Source organism: Eulemur rufifrons, chromosome 16, assembly GCF_041146395.1.
Source record: "Eulemur rufifrons isolate Redbay chromosome 16, OSU_ERuf_1, whole genome shotgun sequence".
NCBI lineage: Eukaryota > Metazoa > Chordata > Mammalia > Primates > Lemuridae > Eulemur > Eulemur rufifrons.
In genome coordinates this window covers 85,998,482-86,022,937 of record NC_090998.1, presented here as the reverse complement: position 1 = coordinate 86,022,937, position 24,456 = coordinate 85,998,482, and the positions used below count along the sequence as shown (strand labels likewise).

General features: G+C 39.8%; 2 protein-coding genes across 9 annotated transcripts in view; both read left to right on the top strand.

Moving 5' to 3' along the window:
- RBFOX2 (RNA binding fox-1 homolog 2) overlaps positions 1–24,456 on the top strand; it is a 274,549-nt gene that overhangs the window by 7,361 nt on the left and 242,732 nt on the right. The gene's annotated exons all lie outside the window — the stretch shown is intronic.
- On the top strand, positions 22,017–22,920 carry LOC138396650 (small ribosomal subunit protein uS5-like). The gene is given in 2 exon segments (XM_069490229.1): positions 22,017–22,073; positions 22,154–22,920. Coding segments are annotated over 2 exon segments (774 nt in total). The 5' UTR covers positions 22,017–22,038; the 3' UTR covers positions 22,893–22,920.

Sequence of the window (24,456 nt, the reverse complement as noted above, 5' to 3'; positions counted from 1 at the left end):
CTGTCCATAGCTCTGTTATAGGACTTTTTAGATTAACATTTGATCAAGTATCTGCCCCTCCACTCCTGCCCAGACTGTGAGATCCTCAAGGGATCTTTCGGGATCCATAGCATTTTGCACTGTGCCTGGGCCCAAGTGTCAAGAAACTGTCATTCTTGTTGAATTGAGCTTTGTCTTCCTGCTTCTCAGTTGGGACCTGCAGATGGCTTTAATTGTTTCTCCAGATGTTCCCAGGCTAGGGTTTGGGGTTCCTGCCCTTGGTCTGCTTTACAGCTCCTGTGAAGACTGGGTGTTGTGTGATATGTGAATGTTACCTGATCTTTCCATTGATATCAAGGTTAAAGGTGACAGAGGGGTCTCTGAAAACAGAAGCTGGGGTGGAATTTAAGGGGCAGAATGTGTTGGGTGGGCACAGCAACCTGATACTTAGTTTCCTGTGCTCAGATATTAATTGAATGCACGTGTGTGTATGTAAAAAGCTCCTTTGTGATAGTGTGGTTAGGGAAAAAGAGGAACCACACAAGTGAGAGGGGCAATTAGAGCCAACCTGTTCCAATTCATTGGAGCAGTCTGTTGATCTGCCTTTTACAGTGCTGCTGAGGATTCTGGAGTGTTGCAGTTTGCATATATTACCACCATTTGGGACTAGAGCCATTTGATCAACTATGGACCTTAACCTTTCCCTTCTCAACCAGTGAATTTCATCAGATACTGTAGCTTGTTTTTATGGATCTGGGAAAAAGACCAAGCTGAGATACTTCACAAAATACATGCTATTTTTCAGATCACTCATATTGGATATGTTTGAAAATAAGGAAGTTTGATACATTTCTTTTAAATCTCAGCTTTAGAGATAACATTCATAGAAGTATTTTATAAGAATTCTCTTTGGCACTTGTTTTCCCCTCCCCTTTCACTTTTGGCTTCTGGCTTGGGCTCCTATATAATCCTTGACTGTTCGCCAGCTTCAAGACTTCCCTTACTAGTTTAGTTAGGGGACTCTTCTCTGGCTGTTTAGTTAGGGGACTGTTCTGAATGAATAAAACAGGTTCTAAGAAGGGAATGACGGAGAGCAGCTGGTAATATCACTTCCTTCTGACGTGTCCTGCACGTACGTGGCATCTGGAAATTTCAGCTGAGGATTCAACGCAGGGGACACATGATAAATACCACTTATGAAGTAGATGACATTTTTGAATTGTCAAATGGTAATGGTGGAATGCCTAAAAACCTATTTTTCCAAGGGTGGAAACCAGTCTTTGAGGTTTAGACTTCCACATGGGTGTGTTTAACCATAACACTTGGGTTTTTTAGGGACCTAGGTCCCCAGATAACACCCTGGTATATGGGATTTTTCCCATGTAGAGGCTGATTCCTTGGTGTCTCCTTTGTTGAGAAAAAGATTTTACACTGGGTATTGGATATTTTATTACAGGCATGTGGTTTTTGAGGAGGCATACTGTTTATTTTTCCTTCTGGCTGCATTGATTTTGTCGGATCCTAATTGGAAGTAGCACAAGGAAAGCATGTTTTATTGTGAGGGATGGGTGGCGTGGCTGTGGGACTCTCCCAGTTCTGGGGATCGGGGTAGGGACAGAAGCTGTACTAGTAGAACTAGAGGAACTACAGACAGGGCCTGAGTGCACTGTGGAGTCTGCATGTGACCTCCAGCTACTGCTTGAGTTGGAACACTTTGGGACAGAGGCTCATGGGAATTTCTTCCTGTTGCTTTTCTTTGAGCAGCTTTTTCCTGTGCAAATTGGCAGTTGTTAGAAGGAGGGGACGTTAATTGCTGTCAGCCAGAATGATTTCCAAAGCAGACCTGTATGGATTTCATTCAGGAATTAATTGTGGGTATGTGGTTTGTCCTGAGACAGGAGGATGTTGATTCTCTTTTCCTGGAAGTTGATGGGGCTTCTTGATGGGCCTGCTCTATTTATCTTGGACGTTAGGGAAGTGGGAAAGCAGCTGGATAGTTAGCTCTGTTACTTGGAGCTCAGTTTTGTAGATCATCGTCTCTTCGGGATTTTTATTTATTTATTTTTTTTGAGACAGAGTCTCACTCTGTTGCCTGGGCAAGTGCCATGGTGTCAGCCTATCTCACAGCAACCTCCTGGGCTCAAGCAAGCCTCCTGCCTCAGCCTCCTGAGTAGCTGGGACTACAGGTAGGCACTACCATGCCCAGCTAATTTTTTCTATTTTTAGCAGAGACAGGGTCTCACTCTTGCTCAGGCTGGTCTTGAACTCCTGACCTCAAGCTATCCTCCAGCTTCGGCCTCTCAGAGTGCTAGGATTACAGGCGTGAGCCACTGTGCTTGGCTGGGATTTTTATATAGTTACACTTACAGCCTTAAATTTGTTTTCCTTTTTTTTTCTTCTCCATTTTCTTTTTTTCCTTCTGTAGTTCAGTGCTCCACAAACATTCTTGAGAGGGTGGTTAATAATTCTGGGTAGAAGGCAGGAGTTGTAGATCTTTTTTTAGCTCCCCCCTTTTTATTTAGTTCCCCCTTCTTCTGCAAAAGCATCTGCAAATGAGGTTGCTTATCCCCTAATCAGACTGGCTTGTCTCCTAATCATTCTGAATATGTGGCTTTGAAGCTTTCACCTGCTGTTTCTTGGTTTCCAGGGGATGGGATAGTGTGATTTCAGAGCAAAAACTGGCAAAATTGGAAGATGTTTTGTGGTGGCTCCCAGCATCCACAAAGCTTTAACTCATTGGTTTGCACCTCATACAGGCTTCCAGGAACACTGTCACTGTCAATGGCTGGCACAATGGGTTTGAGAACTTTGTTGGAACTTCAGAAGTCTCCACATTGGCTGCCTCTCACAGTGGGAGCTTTGGCAAAGCTTACAGGGAGTTGATAGTACTTGTTTTGAAAGTATGACCCTGGTCTTATGCTGTGCATCTCAGTGAGAGAGACAGAGAAGTAGCTTGTTTAAAAGAATGGAGAGTAATGCTGTACACCTGTTACTTAAAGCAGTCCATTTCTTATATGCCTGTATTTGTTATGCTCATATACAAATTTTACTGTATGTTGTATTCAAACTTGAAGCCATAGTCTCACTCGTGACTCTCTTTTTTTGGAGATAGACTCTCACTCTGTTGCCCCAGCTGGAGTGCAGTGGCATCATCATAGCTCCCTGCAGCCTTCAACTCCTGGGATCAAGTGATCCATCTGCCTCAGCCTCCTAAGTAGCTGGGACTACAGGCACACGCTGCCAAGCCTGGCTAATTTTTTCGTGTTTTTTAGTAGAGTCGGCGGGGGGGGGGGTCTCACTCTTGCTCAGGCTGGTCTCGAACTTCTGAGCTCAAGTTCCTCCCACCTCGGCCTCCCAGAGTGCTAGGATTACAAGTGTGAGCCATGGTGCCTGGCCGCTCATGACTCTTAATAAGCTCATTTGGTTAGCTTTGATATCATCCAAGACTTTGAGGTGATCTTATTCAAAAGGTGTTTACCTGGGTTTAGAAATTAATATTTCTGTTGGTCACCTCCTCTTCATCCCCAGCTGCTGCTCATTACTCATTACAGACATCTTTTGTCCCCCTACCTTGTTATAGGTCTTTAACTACTTGTTGTGATAGTAAATAGATCTTTTTGCTGTAACATTTTGGCTTTGAGTTCATTTGGTTAACATCACCTCTCTTGGTAACATTACCTCTCTTCGGTTAGCATTGCCTCTCTTCGGATTTAAGCATTAATGCCTGTTATATGCATGTAGCAGAAGCCTTTCAGAAGGGTGCTTATCAGGGACTATTAGTGATTTTTGTCAGCTGTTATGTGTTTGTTTGTGGTTTTTTTTTTTTTATTTCTGTTTTTGTTTTTTTGTTTTTTGTTTTTTTTGAGATAGTGTCTCGCTCTATTGCCTGGGCTAGAGTGCCGTGGCGTCAGCCTAGCTCACAGCAACCTCAAACTCCTGGACTCAAGGAATCCTTCTGCCTCAGCCTACTGAGTAGGTGGGACTACAGGCATGTGCCTGGCTAATTTTTTTTTTTAATATATATTTTTAGTTGTCCAGCTAATTTCTTTGTATTTTTTTAGTAGAGACGGGGTCTTGCTCTTGCTCAGGCTGGTCTCGAACTCCTGAGCTCAAACAATCCTCCCGCCTTGGCCTCCTGGAGTGCTAGGATTACAGGCGTGAGCTGTTACTTACTAATAGATATCCGTTTGTGTGTGTGTGCGTTTGTGTGTGCATTTGTGTGTGTATCCGTTTGTGTGTGTGTGTGTTGCGCAATTTTTCTTTTATGCTTACTTTGCATTTCTCTCTCCAGAAGTAGTTTGAAATTGTTAGCCTGTAGGCTTTGCTTTTCAATGCTGGGAAGCCTATTTTAAGAATCCCTTATTCAATTTTGTTGAGCTTGGTATAGGGATCATTTACCTTTCTTGGATTTTAGCTTCACTATGAATTATTTTTGCAGTGTTAGTTTTAGGCAAATAGTACTTGATTTAACAAGAGCTTGAAGAAATCTAAAAAATTTGCCTGGTCTAGGAACCTGTTTTATGCAAGGAAATTGTTAATTTGTTTAACTTTAGTATCCCAAGATGTATTCCACTTATTGCTCTTTGAGAAATGATAATAGATATTCTGCCAAAAAAAGTCAAATAACTTTGGAAATTAGAATTAAACAAATTAAAAAAAAAACTATCACACTATATTATGTGTGAGCTATTATGCAGCATTTTCCAAACTGACTTATCCAAACCAGGATTTGTGCCCAGGTTTCCTACTCTAAGTTAATTCCTAACTCTAAATCATAAAAATATATTTGTGAAATATAGTGAAATGCTTCACTCTCATCCCTGCTCCTACCCCCTTCACCAAACAAGTAACCATTGTTATTAGTTTGTGTTATTCCTTTCTTTTTTACACAAACTAGCATACTCCATGTTCTTTTTTCATTTACTATATCAGAGGTTAATTTTTTTTTTAATGTAATAGAGTCTGTTAAAGTTTTTTTTAACCTCTCATACTTTATAGGAAATGAAGCATTGAAACCCTGGAGTCAAAAAGCCTGTGATCCAGTCATTGCTGGGTTTTATATGTTTAAAAATATTATAATATTTTCTTTGAAAATCTCACAACCACTTAGGATCTCCACACACGGCTTCTATGTGTGTGTGTGTGTAATGCTTAGAAAAGCTTTTCCCACTCCGAGATTGTAAAAAATAGAATAGCCCTTGCAGACAGACAGAGCTGAGGTGGAGTCCTAGCTTTTCTACTTCACAGCTGTGTGATCTTGGTTAAGTTACTTAACCTATCTAAGCCTCCACTTCTCCCTTTGTAGAATATGCTATAGGATTAGTGTGAGAATTAAGAGATAATGTATGTAATGTTCTTAGTTCAGGGCCTGACACATAGTAGGCATTCAGTATATAATAACTGTTTTTATCGTTATTACCCAGTCCTATTTTCTTATACCCCAGTGCTCTTTGAATTCCTTAAAGACAAGGCCAGTCTCTTAATCCTTGTATCCTTGGCCCCTCTGTCAGTGCCAGGGATATTTCATAATAAGAACCCAATAAGTAGTCCAGGTGCGGTGGCTCATGCCTGTAATCCTAGGACTCTGGGAGGTCGAGGTGGGAAGATTTCTTGAGCTCAGGAGTTTGAGACCAGCCTGAGCAAGAGCGAGACCCCGCCTCTACTGAAAAAAAATAGAAAAATTAGCCGGGCGTTATGGTGTGCACCTGTAGTCCCAGCAACTGGGGAGGCTGATGCAGGAGAATTGCTTGAGCCCAGGAGTTGGAGGTTGCTGTGAGCTAGACTGATGCCATGGCACTCTAGCCTGGGCAGTAGAGAGAGACTCTGTCTCAAAAAGAAAAAAAAAAAAAAAGAACCCAATAAATAAATGTTTGTTTAAAAAAATAGATCAGCCTTTATACAATCTATTTTTTAAAATCTGTTTAATAATTTTTGTTACTTTTTCTGTAATCACCATCTCCAGATTTGAAGCATGGTGACTAAAATTGCACTTAATAATAGTTAAATTTATGTTATGTTTTGTAGTTTATAAAATGCTTTCCACAGGTCCTTATTTAGTCCCCAAAATAACCCTAAACAATAGGTGATTCTTCCTCCCGTTTTTCAGGTGGTGTTATTTCCATGATGAGGAAGTCGCAAAGCTGATGCTCCTACTTAGACCCTGTGGCTCTTTATCCAGTGCCTTTTCATGGCCCCTAAGACCAAAGGGTATGACTGATGAGGAACGGAGCAAATGGGTACTTCATGTCTTTGCATGCCACATATATTTGATATTGAAAACAATTTATCTATTACCTGAGAGCTGATTCATGTAGAACTGGGATAATTGGTTGAGGTATGCATACTGGTTTTTTATTGTTTGTTGGTTGGATTTTTGCCTCAAAGTTACCCCATCTCTAATTTTATTGTTGATTGAATAATGGATCAACAACAGATCAATCAATGGATTGATAATGGTGAGCAGTATAAAATCATCAGAGCTGAAGGCACCTAGAAATTATCTGGACCAGCCGTCTGCTTTAGTCAGGGAAAATAGGTTATATAGTCATTTTTATGGAAAAGATATCTCAGGCTCAGAGAGTATGTGACAACAAGCAATCAAACTTTTAGGTTTAGGGCTTAGTGGAACCTTTCATTTCTTAATCTTTTTTTACTATTAAGACTTGGTGTCATTTCTCTGAGAGTTTCTTCTATGGAGTTTTTTTTTTTCTTTTACATTTATTTTTTGATCATATAATCACATGGTTAATGATTGAAAATATGCAAAAGATTGAAGAGTAAAAAATCTCTGCCTCCTCCCAACTACGTGTTTTTTTGGAGGTAACCAGTATTGTTAGTTATCTGGGTATCCTTCCAGAGACAGTGCCTACATACTATTTCTTTCAAAAACTCAAATGATAGTATTAATATACATGCTGTTCTGCACTTTGATTGGCTTTACTCTATTTGGGGATAATTTCATATCAATTTTTAGATTTTTTCTATTTGTTAGCTTTCTGGAATTGGGATTGTTCTGGTCTACTGAGAAAACCATATCTAAATGTCTCTGGTAAGGATGACTGGTTAGTACAGGACCTCATATGGCATGATTGTTCATTTTAATGGAATCATAGAATCACAGGATCAGAGACCTAATATGTATCTCTGTTCTTTCACATGAATTCCCTACAATTCCATGACTGATGATACCTTTTAGAGACGTCTTAGTAAAAGGTAGGTACTATCAGCTCTCCATCTGCTCTAGTCAGCTGCTCCTGGTCTGTCTTTTTGTACTCGTAGGGCATATGGTGGGTCAGATATCCTATTTGTCATTGAGTTAGTAATGATACTCAGGATCTGCCTTGAGCACATGGAATCTAGCTGCAGTGTGATTTTTATTCATTATGACATCTTGTATACCAGACATATCCCAAATGCCCAGCTTTATCCTGATTGAATGTCACAGCTGTCAGGATGCTGTTCAGTGAACCAAGTTTGGTGTTGAATTATGAGAAAGGAAGGTTTAGTTCCTAATGGATGTTCCCATCTCAGCAGCCATAATTGCTGTTAGCTGCACTTAACCCCTATGCTTGTGCAAAGGCCTGGGATTGAGTAAATATTCTTCCTCTCTGGGATATGGTCTCTCTGTGATTGACACTTGATGGGAAATAGTAGATATGGTTCAACAAATGGGAACTTTTTCTCTTATTTACTGGATAGCAGTGGATTCTGATTGAGGTATAGAATTAAGAACTTCAAGCTTAGGCTTGACTCTACTTCAGTTAATCTTTATAGACTTCTGCATTTAAAGATACGAAATAAAATTGTGCATTTCAGAGTTTGCCTCTGCAATAGCCCTTTGTTTCCATGAGGGTATTATAGAGGGGTAGCATTCCAGCTGTTAGGAGAATGAGAATGGGGCCAGTTAGGATGTGTCTCTCACTCTAGATGAATTTCGACCTCCATTCGGTCCCAATCTCACTATACAATCTCTGTGGTCCCAAGCTCTGCAGTGGATGCATTAGGCCCGCTCGATCTCTGTGGCCCAAGTCAGACAGGTCAGTGCTTCTTCCCCCAGCAGTGGATGGAAGCAGCAGGGCACCAGATGCTGTGCTGTTTCCCCTATTGCTTTTTCCTTCACACCGAGTATAAGGTTTCCAGGCATTTGTGCAACCTGATAGCAGAAAGCGCCTCTCCTAGCAGTTGAGAGATGGGTTGGCAGGTGGCTCAGGTTACTCCATGCTCCTGATAAGAGTCATTGATCCAGGCTAGTGGCTTTTGGGGGGTGGGAACTATGCTGGGGGCATTCTGCAGGGCAGGAATGGTGGTGTGGATCTCTCCAAGGCAGTTTGAGAGGTCTGGCCAGTATCTCTAGGGAAGCAGCACACACTTGAGATGTTGTAGATCTTACCTTAGAAGAGATGGATTTTAGGAAATGGTGGGATACAGAAGTACCAGTGTAGGAAATGTGAAACGCAGGCCTGAGGAATAGAAATAGTATTTTCTTATTCCACCTTTTAACCTAAAACCCAGTTGAAGAATTTACTTAGTCCTGTATTACTAGGCACAGTGACTTGAATTTGCAGTGGGGCAGTGGACGTATACACAGTTGATTTTAATACAGTGTGAATAACTGCTCTGACAGAGGTATTCACAGAGTGTATTAATATATTACAGCATAGTGCTTTGGTAACACACTCTGTGAATGCCTCTGTCAGAGCAGTTATCATACTGTATTAAAATATTGGGTTAAGAGGACCCTTTCTGGTATCAGACTGCCTAGATTCAAATTCTGTGTTTATACTTACTTAACTATGTATCCTTTTTTTTTTTTTTCTTGAGACAGAGTCTCGCTCTGTTGCTTGGGCTAGAGTGCTGTGGCGTCAGCCTAGCTCACACCAACCTCAAACTCCTGGGCTCAAGCAATCCTTCTGTCTCAGCCTCCTGAGTAGCTGGGACTACAGGTGTGCGCCACCATGCCCGGCTAATTTTTCTATATATTTTTAGTTGTCCAGCTAATTTCTTTCTATTTTTTTAGTATAGAGATGGGGTCTCGCTCTTGTTCAGGCTGGTCTCGAACTCCTGACCTCAAGCGATCCTCCTGCCTTGGCCTCCCAGAGTGCTAGGATTACGGGCGTGAGACTATGTATCCTTTAGGCAAGTTATTTAACCCCTCTGTGCTTCACTTTTTCATTTGTAAAATAGGTTCTCCCTCACCAGGCTGTTGTATTAAATGAGTCAATGTAAGTGTTATCTGTTGTGATGATGGTTACTGTGGCACAAAGCAGAGGTACCAGATGGCAAACACAAGCTGACCAGAGGAGTGCAGAATTCAGTTGTGTTCTAGTCACTGAAAGATTTTTAGATTAACTACTATACATAAGAGAATGTATGAGATGTTAATTGACTGTGTGACTGTGTACAATACATGATGAGAATCAATTTGGGGGGAAGTTGTGTAAAAAGAATTTGGTCTCTTATGGCAGTTTCAGAGAAGGAATCTTACTGTTCCTTTGGGAGTTGCATTGGAGTACCTTCAGCTTTCATGGCATTTTGAAGAAAGACTGTGTACTTTAAGGTAGGACAATACTTAACTATTTCAGACAGGTATGAATCTTTCCTGTTTTTTAAAAACCTCTAGGAGAAACAATTTTATTAATCAATCAGAATTAATCTATTCATCCATTCTTCTTTCCCTGTCTTCCTTTTTCTATAAAAGGGAAAAATTACTAGTATTTTAAGCACTTTCTTATTTATATGAAACGTAAACCTCTCTTACTGTGCAAAAGCCCTGGCCTTTATCCTTTTGGTTGTCTATTCATTTATTTAACAAAATTTATTTTTTATTTATTTATTTATTTTTGAGATAGAGTTTTGCTCTGTTGCCCATGCTTGAGTGCTGTGGCGTCAACCTAGCTCACAGCAACCTCAAACTCCTGGGCTCAAGCGATCTTCCTGCCTCAGCCTCCCAAGTAGCTGGGACTACAGGCATGCGCCACCATGCCTGGCTAATTTTTTCTATGTATTTTTAGTTGTCCAGCTAATTTCTTTCTATTTTTAGTAGAGACAGGGTCTTGCTCTTGCTCAGGCTGGTCTCGAACTTCTGAGCTCAGACGATCCTCCCGCCTCAGCCTCCCAGAGTGCTAGGATTACAGGCGTGAGCCACCACGCCCGGCCTGTTTAACAACATTTAATATGTTGAACACTGCTAGACCCTGGGGTTATAGAATTAAAGGCGTGTTGTTATGGAACCTGAGGTTTATTGGGAGAGGTTTATGGAACAACTATAAATTAAAATAAAAATGTGATAACACAATGTATTGATAAGTAGAGAAATAGGTACTCATATTGCTTGTGGGGGTGAAAAATCATATAACTTCCATGAAGAGCTTTTTAGCAATGCCTGTTAAAATGTAAAATGCACATATTCTTTGACCCAGCAGTTCCATTGGTAGGAATTTATGCTGTAGGTACTCTTACATCTGTGTGTAAGAGTATACATTGCAGCATTATTTGAAATAGCAGAAAGTTGAAAAACCAAAATGCTCTTTGGCAAGAAATCTGCTAAATAAAATAAGGTACATTTGTACAGTGGAAAATCATGTAGCCATTAAAATGAATTAGGCAGCTCTATGTGAACAGACACAGAACACTCTACATCAAGTGTAAAAATCAAAGTGCAGAAAAATGTATAGTTTGCTACTATTCATGTGATGAAGAAAGTATATATCCATGTATACATAGACTCTTTTCTCCAGGAAACACAGACTCCTCACTGGTTGCCCCTGAAGAGGGATACTGAAGGTCAGAGGAATACCTGTGTAGGTACAGACTTAATTTTTATTGTATATATAAAAAAATCATACCAACACTTTTTTTTATTGTATGCCTTTTGTCCCTTTTGAATTTTGTCTTACATGCATATATTACTTGTTTTAAAAATAAAATAATTTATTAAAATTACACAGGAATAAGTACAGGCTTATGATCCTTCTACTTGCTAATTTTCATAGAAATGAATAAAGTGTTGGAGCAAAAGTGTGCCAATTCTGTTTGCCACAAACAAAAAATAGTACTAGTGGTGGCACATGGTCATTTTGATTTTGTCTATCACATTGTTTACTGGTATAGAGGGTGTTTCCAATGCTTATTTATGTCTATATATTATATATATTTGTTAGCTGTGTCTTATTACATTTATTATTAGCTGAAAATGTTGATGTGAAGTGGTAGATAAATGTAGAGATGATTAAAAATGGAAAGTAATGTTAGAATCGTTAAATGTTGAATGTGCATACAAGGATGAATCATCCAACAATACAAACAGTTATGAAGGGTCATATGCAAATCATAGAGTAGATTGAGAAGAAACAAAATGAGTCAGAGCCACTACCATAAGCCTCTGCCATTTTCTTAAGAAATGTCCTCTAGCTAGTTATGCACTCATGGGCTACTTGAATCTTGTCACATTGGACTTTTATGAACAAATGGACTTAGGCGCAGCCTTTCATTCCAGAACCTAACCTGATGATAAATAAAGGAGCCTCTGTACACTGATAGAAGCGAGTACAGTGTTTCTTTGGGAGCACAGTGAAGGATGGAGGGATTCTTGTCCAGCTCGGGTGGGATGGGCACAAGGAGAACCTTCGGTAGGAGCTATTGTTGTGTATTGACTAAGCGAGCAGGGCAGGCAAAGGAGAGGAAGGGGCAGGCCATTCCAGGCAAATGAAATAGTATATATAAGGGCAGGTCTGAGAGGAACTGTAAGCCTGGTCAGTGAGGTTGCCGTGGATGGCAGGACGGCAGGGGATGCCCAGGGTGTCTTTGGTAATTAGTTCATCCATACTGCCATCCCCTTGCAGTCAGGTAGTACTGTTGTCCACAAAGCTGACTGGATGGTGATTGGATTATCCTACCACTCCAGGAACACATCCTCATAGTGGTCGGTAGAGTAGTAACGTCATCTTGTTCAATAAGAAAAAAAGAGAAAATGAGAGAGAACAAAGAAAACCTGTAAATGGTATATATGTAGTTATGTTGTCTTCCAGCAGAGTATCTTTATTTTCTCAATGTCTTCATCCTAGGAGAAACTTTCCCTCTATTTTGAATCACTGTTTGAGTGCTGCATGGAAACAACTTGAATCTTATATTCTAGTGTATCTGAATTTATGTGAAGCACTTTCTACCACGTGGGCATGCATTTTCCTCTTCATAGCTTGGAATGCTGTAGCAACATTGTTTTGTCCATCAGAGGCTTTCAAAAAATTTTATGAACATTTAAGTGCTTAATTTCCACAGTATACTGGGCTTGGTGGTAGGTAGGCCAGTGATATTTTTTTGTGTATGCTATATATTTGCATATTTTGGTTGTTTATGCCTGTTAAGGAGAAAGTTTCTCCTTTAAAGCCAAAACATTCTATGCTTTGAATCCACTCAAAGACAAATTATTCTGGAAAGCTTGAACTAAACCTGGTCAGATGCTTCTGAGTTATGAGAGAGGGATTGAAATAAACTTTTTCAGCTAAAAATAATTTTGCTCACAAGTTACCAAAAATGGCTGACTAGAAATGCTTTTAAGATACTTGTCTAAGCTACCATAAGCTAAAGGTCAGAAAAAAGTTTAGAACACATTTTGAGAAACGATTGGCTCTATTTTGCTAAAGCCTTTGCCAAGCTGCTTATTCCATAATTGCCTCATGGGACAGAAGCTGGTGGAGCAGTGTTACGCCTTAGATTCTTCAGGGACCTAGAGATTCTGTCAGTGGAACATACATGCTTCCTGTCTCTTCTGCCAATAAACTTGTACCTGTGGAAGTCACTAGGGTTAGGTGAAAATGGGACATTTAATTCTAAAGCTATTGTATAATTGCCTATGCCAATTAATTGCTTAATGCCCTTATCTCCTGTTGCAGAGCAAATTTTAGTCTTGGAATATTTGTTAATCTCCACAGAGTGTCAAGTGTTGAGTCTAACGTGTGTAATTGCCATCAATGTTATGTCATTTGGGTAAAGTACTTATCTGCATCTCACTGAATTGCGGAATTAAGAATCACTCATTTACGGGCAGTACTTTTTATTTGCAGTATGGTCAGTTATCATTACAGTTTATATTTTTTGCTTCCTTCTAAAACCTTAGTGTGCTTAAATGATTATCCAGAGAATCCCTTTGCAGCAGCAGTATGTGCCATTGGTTGGTGGTGGTAGCCTGGAGAAGCTAGAGAGGCATGTTGACTTTCCTTAAGATTGCTTAGTATTGTGGACTAAATCTTTGAATTAGAATGAAGTCTACAGCTGTGTTTTTCTTCATAAAAGTCAGTCTTTTAAATACAGCTAATATTAAGCCAGGATTTTTTTTGGCCTAAACTTAACAGATATTTATTGAGCATCTAATGTGTATGAGGTTATGAGAAGGGAAGCTTAATGAGCTTATGTCAGAGGAACTCAGTCTTCAGTTGGAAAAGAATGGTAGTTTGCGGGCAGAGGTGGTGTTGACACCTTGAGGAGAGTAGAGAAGTTGTAGAAGTAGCTGTGTTCCTGTGTAATAAGGATTTATCAATAAGTAGAATAAAGGGATTTTTAAGTCTCAGTTAAGTGCCAGCTTGGATTAAGATGGTCCTGGTGGTTTTTAACATTATCAGACAATCCACAAGTGTAGCCAAGTGTGCATTATCCAGGGCCAACATCGGTGAACTGGGATGAACAGGTTTCAGGTAGAATAATGGGGTGGGAGAAGACAAAGGATAGGAGCTTGTGATCTTGACGTTAGAGGAGTTTTGGGTAGTGACGATGCCTAAGGAACCAATGGATGATTGTGGTGGAAGTAGAGCCCCCTGGAAATAAATAGGTTGAAGAATTTGGGAGTCTTGGTTTTGAAAATGTTGTCACTTTGAGTGTTGAAATAATGAAGGACTAAGCATTGAAATCACTGGGCAAGTTGAGAGAAGTAGAGAGGATGATGTATAAGTGTTAACTCAGTGGTTCTCAACTGGAGCTGATTTTGCCTTCCCAGGGGACATTTGGCATTATCTGGAGACATATTTTTGTTTGTTTTCTTAGAACCATGAGAAAAAAGCAAGATTTTTGATTTTTGTAGTTGTGGAGTTGCCACTGGCATCTAGTGGGTAGAGGCCAGGAATGCTGCTTTACCACTCTGAAGGACAGTGCCCCACAGTGAAGAATTATCTGGCCCAAAATGTCAGTAGTACTGAGATTGAGAAATCATGCATTAACTTCAAAGTAATAGTTGTTGAATAAAGACAGTAATTGTTGAATATGATTATTTCTGTCCCCTTTCACACTGCTTTGTAGAACTCTGCATATTCATTGTTCTTTCATTTAGTGACTATTTATGGAGCTCTATTTATGTGCCAGGCGTGGTGCTAGATAGGCATTAGGAGTATAAAGATTAATTGAATATCACCTTTTTCTTAAAACTTGTTTTTAATTGCAAATTCATATGCATATACATTTTTACAAATGAAAAGCCAAAAACTTAAACATATAAAGCCGGTGGCCACTTGGACCACCACCTCCAATATCTTTTCCTTCCCCAGAGGTACATTGTGCTATCACTTTGGTACGTATAGCTGGACATTTGAAGGTTGCCTCCTTGCATCCAGTTTCGTTTCGTTTTGTTTCTTTTCTTTTCTTTTTTTTTTTTTTGAGACAAGGTCTCTCTGTGTCATCCATGCTAGAGTGCAGTGGCATCATCATAGCTCACTGCAATCTCAAACTCCTGGGCTCAAGCAATCCCCCTGCCTCAGCCTCCCGAGTAGCTGGTTCTACAGGCACGTGCCACCATGCCCAGCTAATTTTTCAAAAAGTTTTTGTGGGGACTTGGTCTTCCTGTGTTGCCCAGCCTGGTCTCAAACTCCTGGCCTCAAGCAGTCCTCCTGCCTCAGCCTCCCACAGTGCTGGATTATAGGCGTGAGCCACTGTGCCTGGCTCCCTATATATCCAGTTTCTTTCCCTCTCTTATATGCCATATTAAGAAGTTTAATTTTGAAAATTTGTCCTAGGCTGCAAGTTTCTTAAGATAGGAACCAGGTGTTAGTTTTCTCTTTTTGACTTCTTATTGTAATACATGGCACACAGTTTTTACTCAATAAATGCTGAATAATGAATGAAATGAATTGATAAAAGAGTATCAATGGGAAGCAAAAAGAATGCTGACTTCTAGTAATGGCCTTTAGGCTTTGGGAAGTTATGAGGTATATTTATGGGAAGAGTGAGTTAATGTCAGCATATAGATGAAGAAGAAACCAGTGAGAAAAAATTCAATGCTATAGCAAGTGGGCCCAGTTGATTGGGCTGATAGGAAGACAAAGAAGGGGTTGAGAAGAGCAGAAATCTTCATTGTATAGGGGTCAAGAATTCAAGGAGAGTCTTTTGAAGGAGGGAATTGCATGTTAGCAATTAGAAGAACTAGCAGGAGCTTTTTAGAACTAGAAAAGTCCTGAGGTTCCTTTTGAAGTATTGGTGTGTGGGAAACTTTGGAGAAATTCTGTGCATGTAGATATATATGTGGATACATCCCCTCTTATACACCTAAAGTCTTAATTATTTTTCACTGAACAAAACATCTTGGGGAACATTTTGTTTCAGTTTGTGCAGATCAGCCTCATTCTTTTAAATGACCTCATAGTATTTCATAGTAAGGGTTTTTTGTTTGTTTTTTGAAATCATGGTTTGTTTAAACATTTCCTATCGCTAGACATTTAGGTTGTTTCCAGTCTTTTGCTACTAAAAACAATGCTGCTTATAAATATGTTCCTGTGCACATAAGGTAGCTATAAGAGGACAGATTCTGAGAAGTGGAATTGTTGGGTTTCTAAGGGTATACACATTTAAACTTTTGATAGGTATTGCCAAGTAGCCTCCAAAATTTTATACTCTATGAACAGTGAATTAGAGTGACTCTTTTCTGTATATTATCATACTTTGATTTTCACCAGTGTAAGTAAAAAATGGTATCTTGACCTTTTAATTTGTATGTATTTAATAAAAGAGGATCTTTTTAAAAATATCTCTAAAATTTACTTGTATTTCTTTTGTTATGAACTCAGGTTCAAAGGATTCATTTTTTTCTTATTGATACGTAGGAACTTTTTATAAATTAAGAAAATTAGCCCTTGTCATTCATGTTGCAGTTTTCCATTCAGCTTGTCATTTGTCTTTTGAATTTCTTTAGAGTATTTCTATATGTATATATGTATATACATATACATATGTATGTGTGTGTGTTTTGGGGCCAGACAAAAACATTTTAGTATAATCAAATGTATAAGGTATTTATTTTAAAACTTTTAGATCTTGTTTCTTTCTGAGAAAGACTTCTGATCTGAGATTTAAAAATAGCTTTCTGTGCTTTCTTTTAGTACTTCAATAGAAAAACCTGGATTTTAGTTTTGATTCTATAGTTGATTAGTTTTGTGACTCTGGGCAAATTATGCAATCTCTCAGAACCTCAGTTTTCTAAACTGAAAGGGTTAGATCAGATGATCATTGTAAAGAACTTTCAGTTCTAAAATTTCTGCTTTGCTTTTGAGTAGGATTTACTTTTGTATTGTGTGGATATGTGCAGTTGAAGGCAGATGGGAAAGACGTAGAGAGGCAGGCAGAGGGATCTGGAAAAAAGGCAAAAACACAGGGAGAGAGAAAACAAGACTGTGAACAAACAAACAGAAAAGCCCAGAGAGGATAGAGGAAAAACAAAGGGAAACAGATACAAGGAAGATATATGCTGAGAACTGAGCGAGATGCTTTTTTTATATCATAGGAGATAAAAAACATTTTGGGTACCTTTGTTCATTTACCCTCCCCATTGTTCTCACCCTTCTTTCTGCTTTCTTCCTTTCATCCCTTCCTGATTTCCTTCCTTTTTTTGGTTTTTCTTAAAATTAAGTATGATACAAAAGTTATGAATTAGCACAGATCATAAAATGCAAAAGTTAAAGCTTCAAAGTCTTCCTCATGTTGCACATATGTAGTATTTAAAGCAAAGTGCTTTGAACTCCTTGGATACAGTGTGTGTTGGAATTGTTATTATATTAATTTACTGTCTAACGATCCTTTCCAGCTCTAAAATTCATGTTTAAATATGGTGTATGTGTTTTAGCATTGCTAACTATAACTTTTGCATATCTTGCTTTTAGATATTAAATGTATAAAATTAATAATTCCTGTATGTTTTGCATTTCATGTCTAAGACAAAAGTTCTCCCCATAAATTATGCCTTCAAGAAATTGAGTTTCTGTCTTTGGATACATGTCTTCTGTGAAACCTTGAGCTGAGGTGTTTAACTTCTTTGTCTGCTAAGCATGGACAGCGGTATACCTACCCAACAATGTGTAATTAACCAAAATTCTTATATGACAAGTCCCTCTAAAGTATAGTGGTCAATTATTTTCATCACTTATTTTTTTAACACATTGCCTGCCACACTAGGAAAAAAAGTTTTTTCCTTGGAGCCATGGTGTTTTATTATGAAAATATAGTAAGAACTTTGAAAACAAAATGATCCTTTCTAATTTAATGAAAAATTTGTTATTTTTTATTATTTTCTGTGTGTGAGTTATATACAATTAAATTGTCAATATTAATTGTAACAATAAGAACATCAATAAGTAAGATTTTCACAAACCAGCTGCATGGTTTTGCCCAGGGGGCCACCCCTCATGTGACATGTATGCTACAGCATGGCAGCCTGAGTTGCTGGCACACCACACAGCTCCCAAGGTAAAGAGATGTGTGAGTTACATATGCTTCACGAGGCCCTGGGTTCAAAACTAGCATAAGTTAAATACAACTCACATGGAAGTTAATGTGTTAAAAATCAATGTGTACATTGCCCTTAGACCCTTATTATGATTTTTTTTTTCTTATTGTGTTGGTTGAAAAGATAAAATCACCTTAAAAAAATCCTTTGGTTAGTACCATGCATACATCTGACTTGAATACTGACTTCTTAGCTGATGGTAATTTTCTTTCACAGACACATTTTTACCTTTTCAACCTCATGGCCCCCCACCCCGCCCCAGAGCTGGCCTGGGACATTCTTATCTGTTAACTTCCTCACATTGCACTTGAAAACAGATGACTAGACTTATTAAAATCATTGCTGATTACCATGGCAGTGGCTGTCATTGTGGCTCATTGGAAAGGAAGTTATTGTGGTCATCAGAAATATACACAAAAGGAGAAGGGGATGGAAGTGCAAGTGGTTTGGGTTGCTTAGCTGTGTTACTGATGGACGGGGCTGTCTCGAGGAGGTGCAGAGGCCCCAGATGTTATCTTCTCATAGGATTTGATCAGGTGCTTTCTTCTTCCTCACTTCTGGAGGGTGGCTCATCTTCGTTACTTCCTCACTTGGTGCATTTTAGATCCAGTCTTTCCATCTCACCCCTGTACTCGTTTTATATGAAGTAAAACCTAATCAAGAGGTATCGTTTGAGGTTCTACTCTGTGTGAGGTAGTGCAGGCATGAAGTTTAAGACTCAGGGGATGGTGTGTAAGAGCTTTTGATTGAGTTGGGTAGATGATAGAAAAACTCGGCCAAGATTGAGTAACAGTTGAAGTTGATGGTGTAAAATATGGTATAGGGTCCTATCTTGCTATTTTGTTGGTGAGAAGGATAAGACTATTTAGTATAAAATTGTACCAGAATTTAGTATAAAATTCTGTATACTTGGATAGGAGAAACATAAAGGAGAAAAAAAGGAAATACAGAATGTTAGCTAAGGCAACTGAAAAAGTTTTTCCTAATTTTACATTCTTTTTTAATGAAGATGTCATTAATTATTTTAATCTTAAACCTGGGAGGCCAAGGGAAACTTTCCGTTGGCCCTGGAGGCAGACTCAGACTTTCCTCTATACTCCCTCCCCATCTCAGTTACTTCTACTATTTATAGGATCTCTAATGAATGACTTTCTTTGGAAATTAGTTGCAAGAGGTTGCATAATAGTAAATACAGTACTTAAAAGATATTTGTGGAAGAAATATATAAAGTCCTGTAGTGAAAAGGCAATATTCAGGAGAAGAGAAGGTATAGAGAGACTTTGGATTTCTGTATCTCACTTTAGGAACAGTGTTAACTGAAGGCAGGTGGGCACTGGGAGAGTAGAGGGAGCTTTTCATTGGCTTTTAAAAACCTCTCTAGACCTCTTCTAAAGACAGCAGTTCTGTTCTCACAGATGGTTTGGCTGGTGAATTTGAAGGCGTGGACTGCTTCTACTGTGTGAATGTCTGAAAGGACCTAAGATCTCAAGACTGACCATTCAGGGGTGTGTGTTGATCAAACTCTTTGTAAACCCAGAGATTTTGAAAGATGTGTGTCTGGGTGTATGGAGACTAGGTAGAAGAGAATGTTGTTTAGTTCCCTATGTCTCATATTACCGAGCCCATTAAATTAATATTATTGTAGTTTTACTAGATGCCAATAAATTCCTATTCTTCCTTACCTGTCAAGCTCAGAGAAGTTCTTGTTTAGGAGAGGTATCTGCTCTTTATTTCAGTACAGTATCTTGGACCAGGGGTGTCAGCCACCCTTTACTTCAGGGCCTTAGGATTGATGTGCGAAGATCAATCCTTTGGCCAATAGGAAAATGGATTAGAAATCTAGAGGCTGGTTGTGTAAAGAAAAACTTCTGGCATTTCTTCCATAATCGACAAAGTGTTCATAACGTCTTTATCATGTAAGGAACCTCATCATAGAGGAACCTCTCTTTCCCTGGGGCTATTTCTCTGCTGGATTTCAGTAGTCTCATATTTCCTGGTGACTTTTTTATTTTTATTTTTAAGAGTTTTATTCAAGTCAAAGAAATCTTGCTTTTACAGCTACTTTTTAATAATTCTTTCCTTACCTGATTGATTCTTATTTACCTTGTATAGTGGGAGTGGTATCCCACATTGGATAATAGTATCAGGGAGTCTTTAGTGGTGAATCAATTATTGGTTTCTTCATTAGGAGAAGAATCTTAAGAAAGAAGTGAGAAGAAACTTTTTGTTTGGAAGAGAAAATAAAAACCAGCTTTTCTGAGGCCAAAATGGGATAATGTGTAACAAACTATGAATTCATCCTCTTTTTCCTCCTTCCCTCCTAGTTGCAGTTGATCTCACAACAGCTGTTTCCAGCTGTCTTCTGGATTTTGCCCAGGCCCCTTGGGGATGGCTGCAGTGACTCATACAGCTGGGCTTTTTTCCATAATGGTCTGAATCTAGCTCCTCAAGAAGTAGGAACAGGAAGAGGAAAGGGTGGCTTTAGTTAGACTGGAACAGATTTTCTTGTTGGGATCACTGTCTCCTGACAGGCTCTGGGTTTGATTTGTCCTCCTTTAAAGCAGTGATCCTAGGAGATAACATTCCTGGGGGGCGGGGGGCAAATGTGTTAACTGAAGAAAGTGGTTTTTGGAGAAAGCCAAATGTTCTTTCACTCTGCTTTTTTTCCCTTTATTTCCTTCTAAACTTTTCAAATTAGAACAAACTGCTTTCCTTTTCAAATGGATGTAGGGGTGAGTGTGAAATGGATGGACGAGTGAATGCTGAGGGAAATGTCGATTAATAAAAATGTGGGGGATATTCTCTGTACTCTGATTATTGGTTTTGATGTTTTGTAGGAAGATTTAGTTTCTTTTCAGTTCTTCAAAGTGGTCTTTCCTCTTCCTAACAGTAAGGCCTGTCCTTTCCTTCCATTTTTCCTTCCATGAAGGTTACCCCCTCCCAGCTTGGGAACTTGTACAAACGAGCTATCTCAGTTGGCTGGGTGTGGTGGCTCAAGCCTGCAATCCCAACGTTCTGGGAGACAGAGGTGGGAGGATCCCTTGAGGCCAGGAGTTTGAGACCAACCTGGACAATATAGTGAGACCCTATCTCTTAAAAAAAAAATTAGCTGGGCATGGTGGCACATTCCTGTACTACTCAGGGAGGCTGAGGTGGGAGGATCATTTGTGCCTAGGAGTTTGAGGTTGCAGTGAGCTATGATGACACCAGTGTATTCTAGCCAGGGCTCCAGAGCGAGACCCTGTCTCAAAACAAACAAACAAAAAACTATACGTTAGATTTTGAAGAATTAGTACATAAAAGGAATATAAAACATTTCATTGAGATTTTTAAAATAATTGACTTTTTATATTGACATGTTAAAATACTAATACTTTAGATATATTGGATTCAATAAAATATATTATTAAAATTAATCTCACTTGTGGGTTTTTCCCCCCCTTTTTAATGTGGCTACTACAAAATTTTAAATGTCACAAATGGCCCATAGTTTTGGCTCTCATATTTCTGTTAGACAGCTCACCCTAACTAGCAGAGGAAGTTACTGCAATACTCATGTGCTCCTCTCTGGTAGTATCTGTTTTCAGATCCTTGGAATGATAGTTTGGGATTCATAACACTGTAACATACCCTCTACATTAGTTACCTCTGGCTGTGTAGTAAATTACCCCTGTATTTACTGGCTTAAAACAACAGTTATTGTCTCACTGTTTCTGTAGGTCAGAAATTTGGGAGCAATTAAGCTGTGCAATTCTGGCTTGGGATCTCTCATGAGGCTTCAGTCATCTGAAAGCTTGACTGGGGCAGGAGGATCTGCTTAAATTTCTGCTTTATGCTATCTGTTAGAAGCAAGTTCAGCTCCTCTCAAGAGGAGGAAAAAATTAGGCTCCACTTCTTGAATGAAGTAGTATTAAAGAATTTGTGGGCATATTTTAAAACCACTACACCTACCTATTCTTCCTGCTGTTCTCCTGTGTTTTACTGCCTCCCTCTGATGATGGTCAGAGTCCAGTGGCTGACGTCCATTTTACCCTCAACTGCTATTTCAGCAGTATTACTTGGAACAATTCTATCCATTTTGAAGATGCAAACTTTGACCTATAATCAAATGGTCCTTTTAGAGGGGCAAAGGTGAATTTAGCTTTGCTTGGGCTTTAAACACTGGTATATGCATATGTTCATGTGTGTTCTGTCTTATGTATGCCAGTTGATCCTTAGTAGTGGAATAAAGCTGTTTGGACATTACATGGTAAATGTGTTAAAACCAGTAGTCTAGTCTTCTCCGAGAAAATACCAAATGGCGGATGACGCCGGTGCAGCGGGAGGGCCCGGAGGCCCCGGGGGCCCTGGAATGGGAGGCCGTGGCATTCGGGGCCGAGGTCACGGCCGTGGTCGGGGCCAGGGCTGGGGCCGAGGCCGTGGAGCTCGTGGAGGTAAGGCCGAGGACAAGGAGTGGATGCCCGTCACCAAGCTGGTCCGCCTGGTTAAGGACATGAAGATCAAATCCCTGGAGGAGATCTGTCTCTCTTCCTTACCCGTTAAGGAGTCTGAGATCATTGATTTGTTCCTGGGGGCATCTCTCAAAGATGAGGTTTTGACGATTATGCCGGTGCAAAAGGAGACCCGCGCTGGCCAGCGCACCAGGTTCAAGGCATTTGTTGCCATCGTGGACTACAGTGGCCACGTCGGTCTAGGTGTAAAGTGCTCCAAGGAGGTAGCCACTGCCATCTGAGGGGCCATCATCCTGGCCAAGCTCTCCATTGTTCCCATGCGTAGAGGCTACTGGGGGAACAAGATCGGCAAGCCCCACATTGCACCTTGCAAGGTGACAGGCCGCTGTGGCTATGTGCTGGTACATCTTATCCCTGCCCCTAGAGGAACTGGCATCGTCTCAGCCCCTGTGCCCAAGAAGCTGCTCATGATGGCTGGTATCGATGACTGCTACACTTCAGCCAGGGGCTGCACTGCCACCCTGGGCAACTTCGCAAAGGCCACCTTTGATGCCATCTCCAAGACCTATAGCTATCTGACTCCTGATCTCTGGAAAGAGACAGTATTCACCAAGTCTCCCTACCAGGAGTTCACTGACCATCTTGTCAAGACCCACACCAGAGTCTCTGTGCAGAGGAACCAGGCTCCAGCTGTGGCTACAACATAGCATTTTTATACAAGAAAAATAAAGTGAAATTAAGCCTGTTAATAAATAAATAAATAAATAAATAAAACCAGTAGTCTATTAGGTATTTGTATGTCATATCTCTCTTAATTAAGATTCAGAGCACTCAAGAAGTGTTCTGTATCTCATTCTACCTCTGAGAGGTTTGAAAGTAAAGCAAGATATCCTGTTTTCTGTTCCATTAATATTAGGTTGTAGTGTGAAAATCTGTACTTCAGCATTCTATGAACTCTTGGAAAGCATTTTCTGCATCCTGCTTGTTGTGGAAGCGTTTTCCCTGCAAAAGGTTGTCGAGATGCTTGAAGAAGTGGTAGTTGGTCGATGAGAGGTCAGGTGAATATGGCGGATGAGGCAAAACTCCATAGCCCAATTCATTCAACTTTTGAAGCGTTGGTTGTGCGACGTGCAGTTGGGCATTGTCATGGAGAAGAATTGGGCCCTTTCTGTTGGTCAGTACTGGCTGCAGGTGTTGCGGTTTTCGGTGCATCTCATGGATTCGCTGAGCGTACTTCTCAGATGTGATGGTTTTGCTGGGATTCAGAAAGCTGTCGTGGATCAGACCCGCAGCAGATCACCAAACAGTGACCAGGACCTTTTTTTGGTGCAAGTTTGGCTTTGGGAAGTGCCTTGGAGCTTCTTCTCTGTCCAACCTCTTAGCTGGTCATCATATAAAATCCACTCTTTGTTGCACGTCACAATCTGATTGAGAAATAGTTCGTTGTTGTGTACACTAAGAGAAGATGACACTTCAAAATGATGATTTTTTTGATTTTTCAGTCAGCTCATGAGACACCCACTTATCGAGCTTTTTCACCTTTCCAATTTGCTTCAAATGCCAAATGACCATAGAATGGTCAACGTTGAGTTCTTCGGCAACTTCTCGTGTAGTTTTACGAGGATCAGCCTCACTGATTGCTCTCAGTTGGTCATTGTCAACTTCTGATGGCCGGCCACTGCACTCCTCATCTTCAAGGCTCTCATCTCCTTTGTGAAACTTCTCAAACCACCACTGTACCATACGTTCGTTAGCAGTTCCTGGGCCAAATGCGTTGTTGTTATTGCGAGTTGTCTCTGCTGCTTTTTGACCCATTTTGAACTTGAACAAGAAAATTGGTCAAATTTGCTTTTTGTCTAACATCATTTCCATAGTCTAAGATAAATATAAAATAAACAGCAAGTAATAAGTCATTAGCAAAAACCATAAAGCGAGAAATGCACATTAAAATGATGTATAACATAAGCACATTTATTTAAGAATGTATTCCAATACCAAAGGGAAATTTCAACAATGCTCAAACGGCAATTACTTTTGCACCAACCTAATACAAGTAGGGAAATGGAGGTGAGCTCATTTACAGGTGAAGCTGAGTGGAAGGTATTATGAGGGAATGTAAAAGTGTGTAAGGTGGAGACACATGTTTCCAGAGGTGGTTCATCCATGTCTCCTTTCCTTGTAGCTGTTTTGTTTTTGGCTCAGCCTCAAACTTCTGAAGTTTATGTTAAGGTAAGAGGCAAGACCTATAGGATAAAAGGCTCAGGAGACATA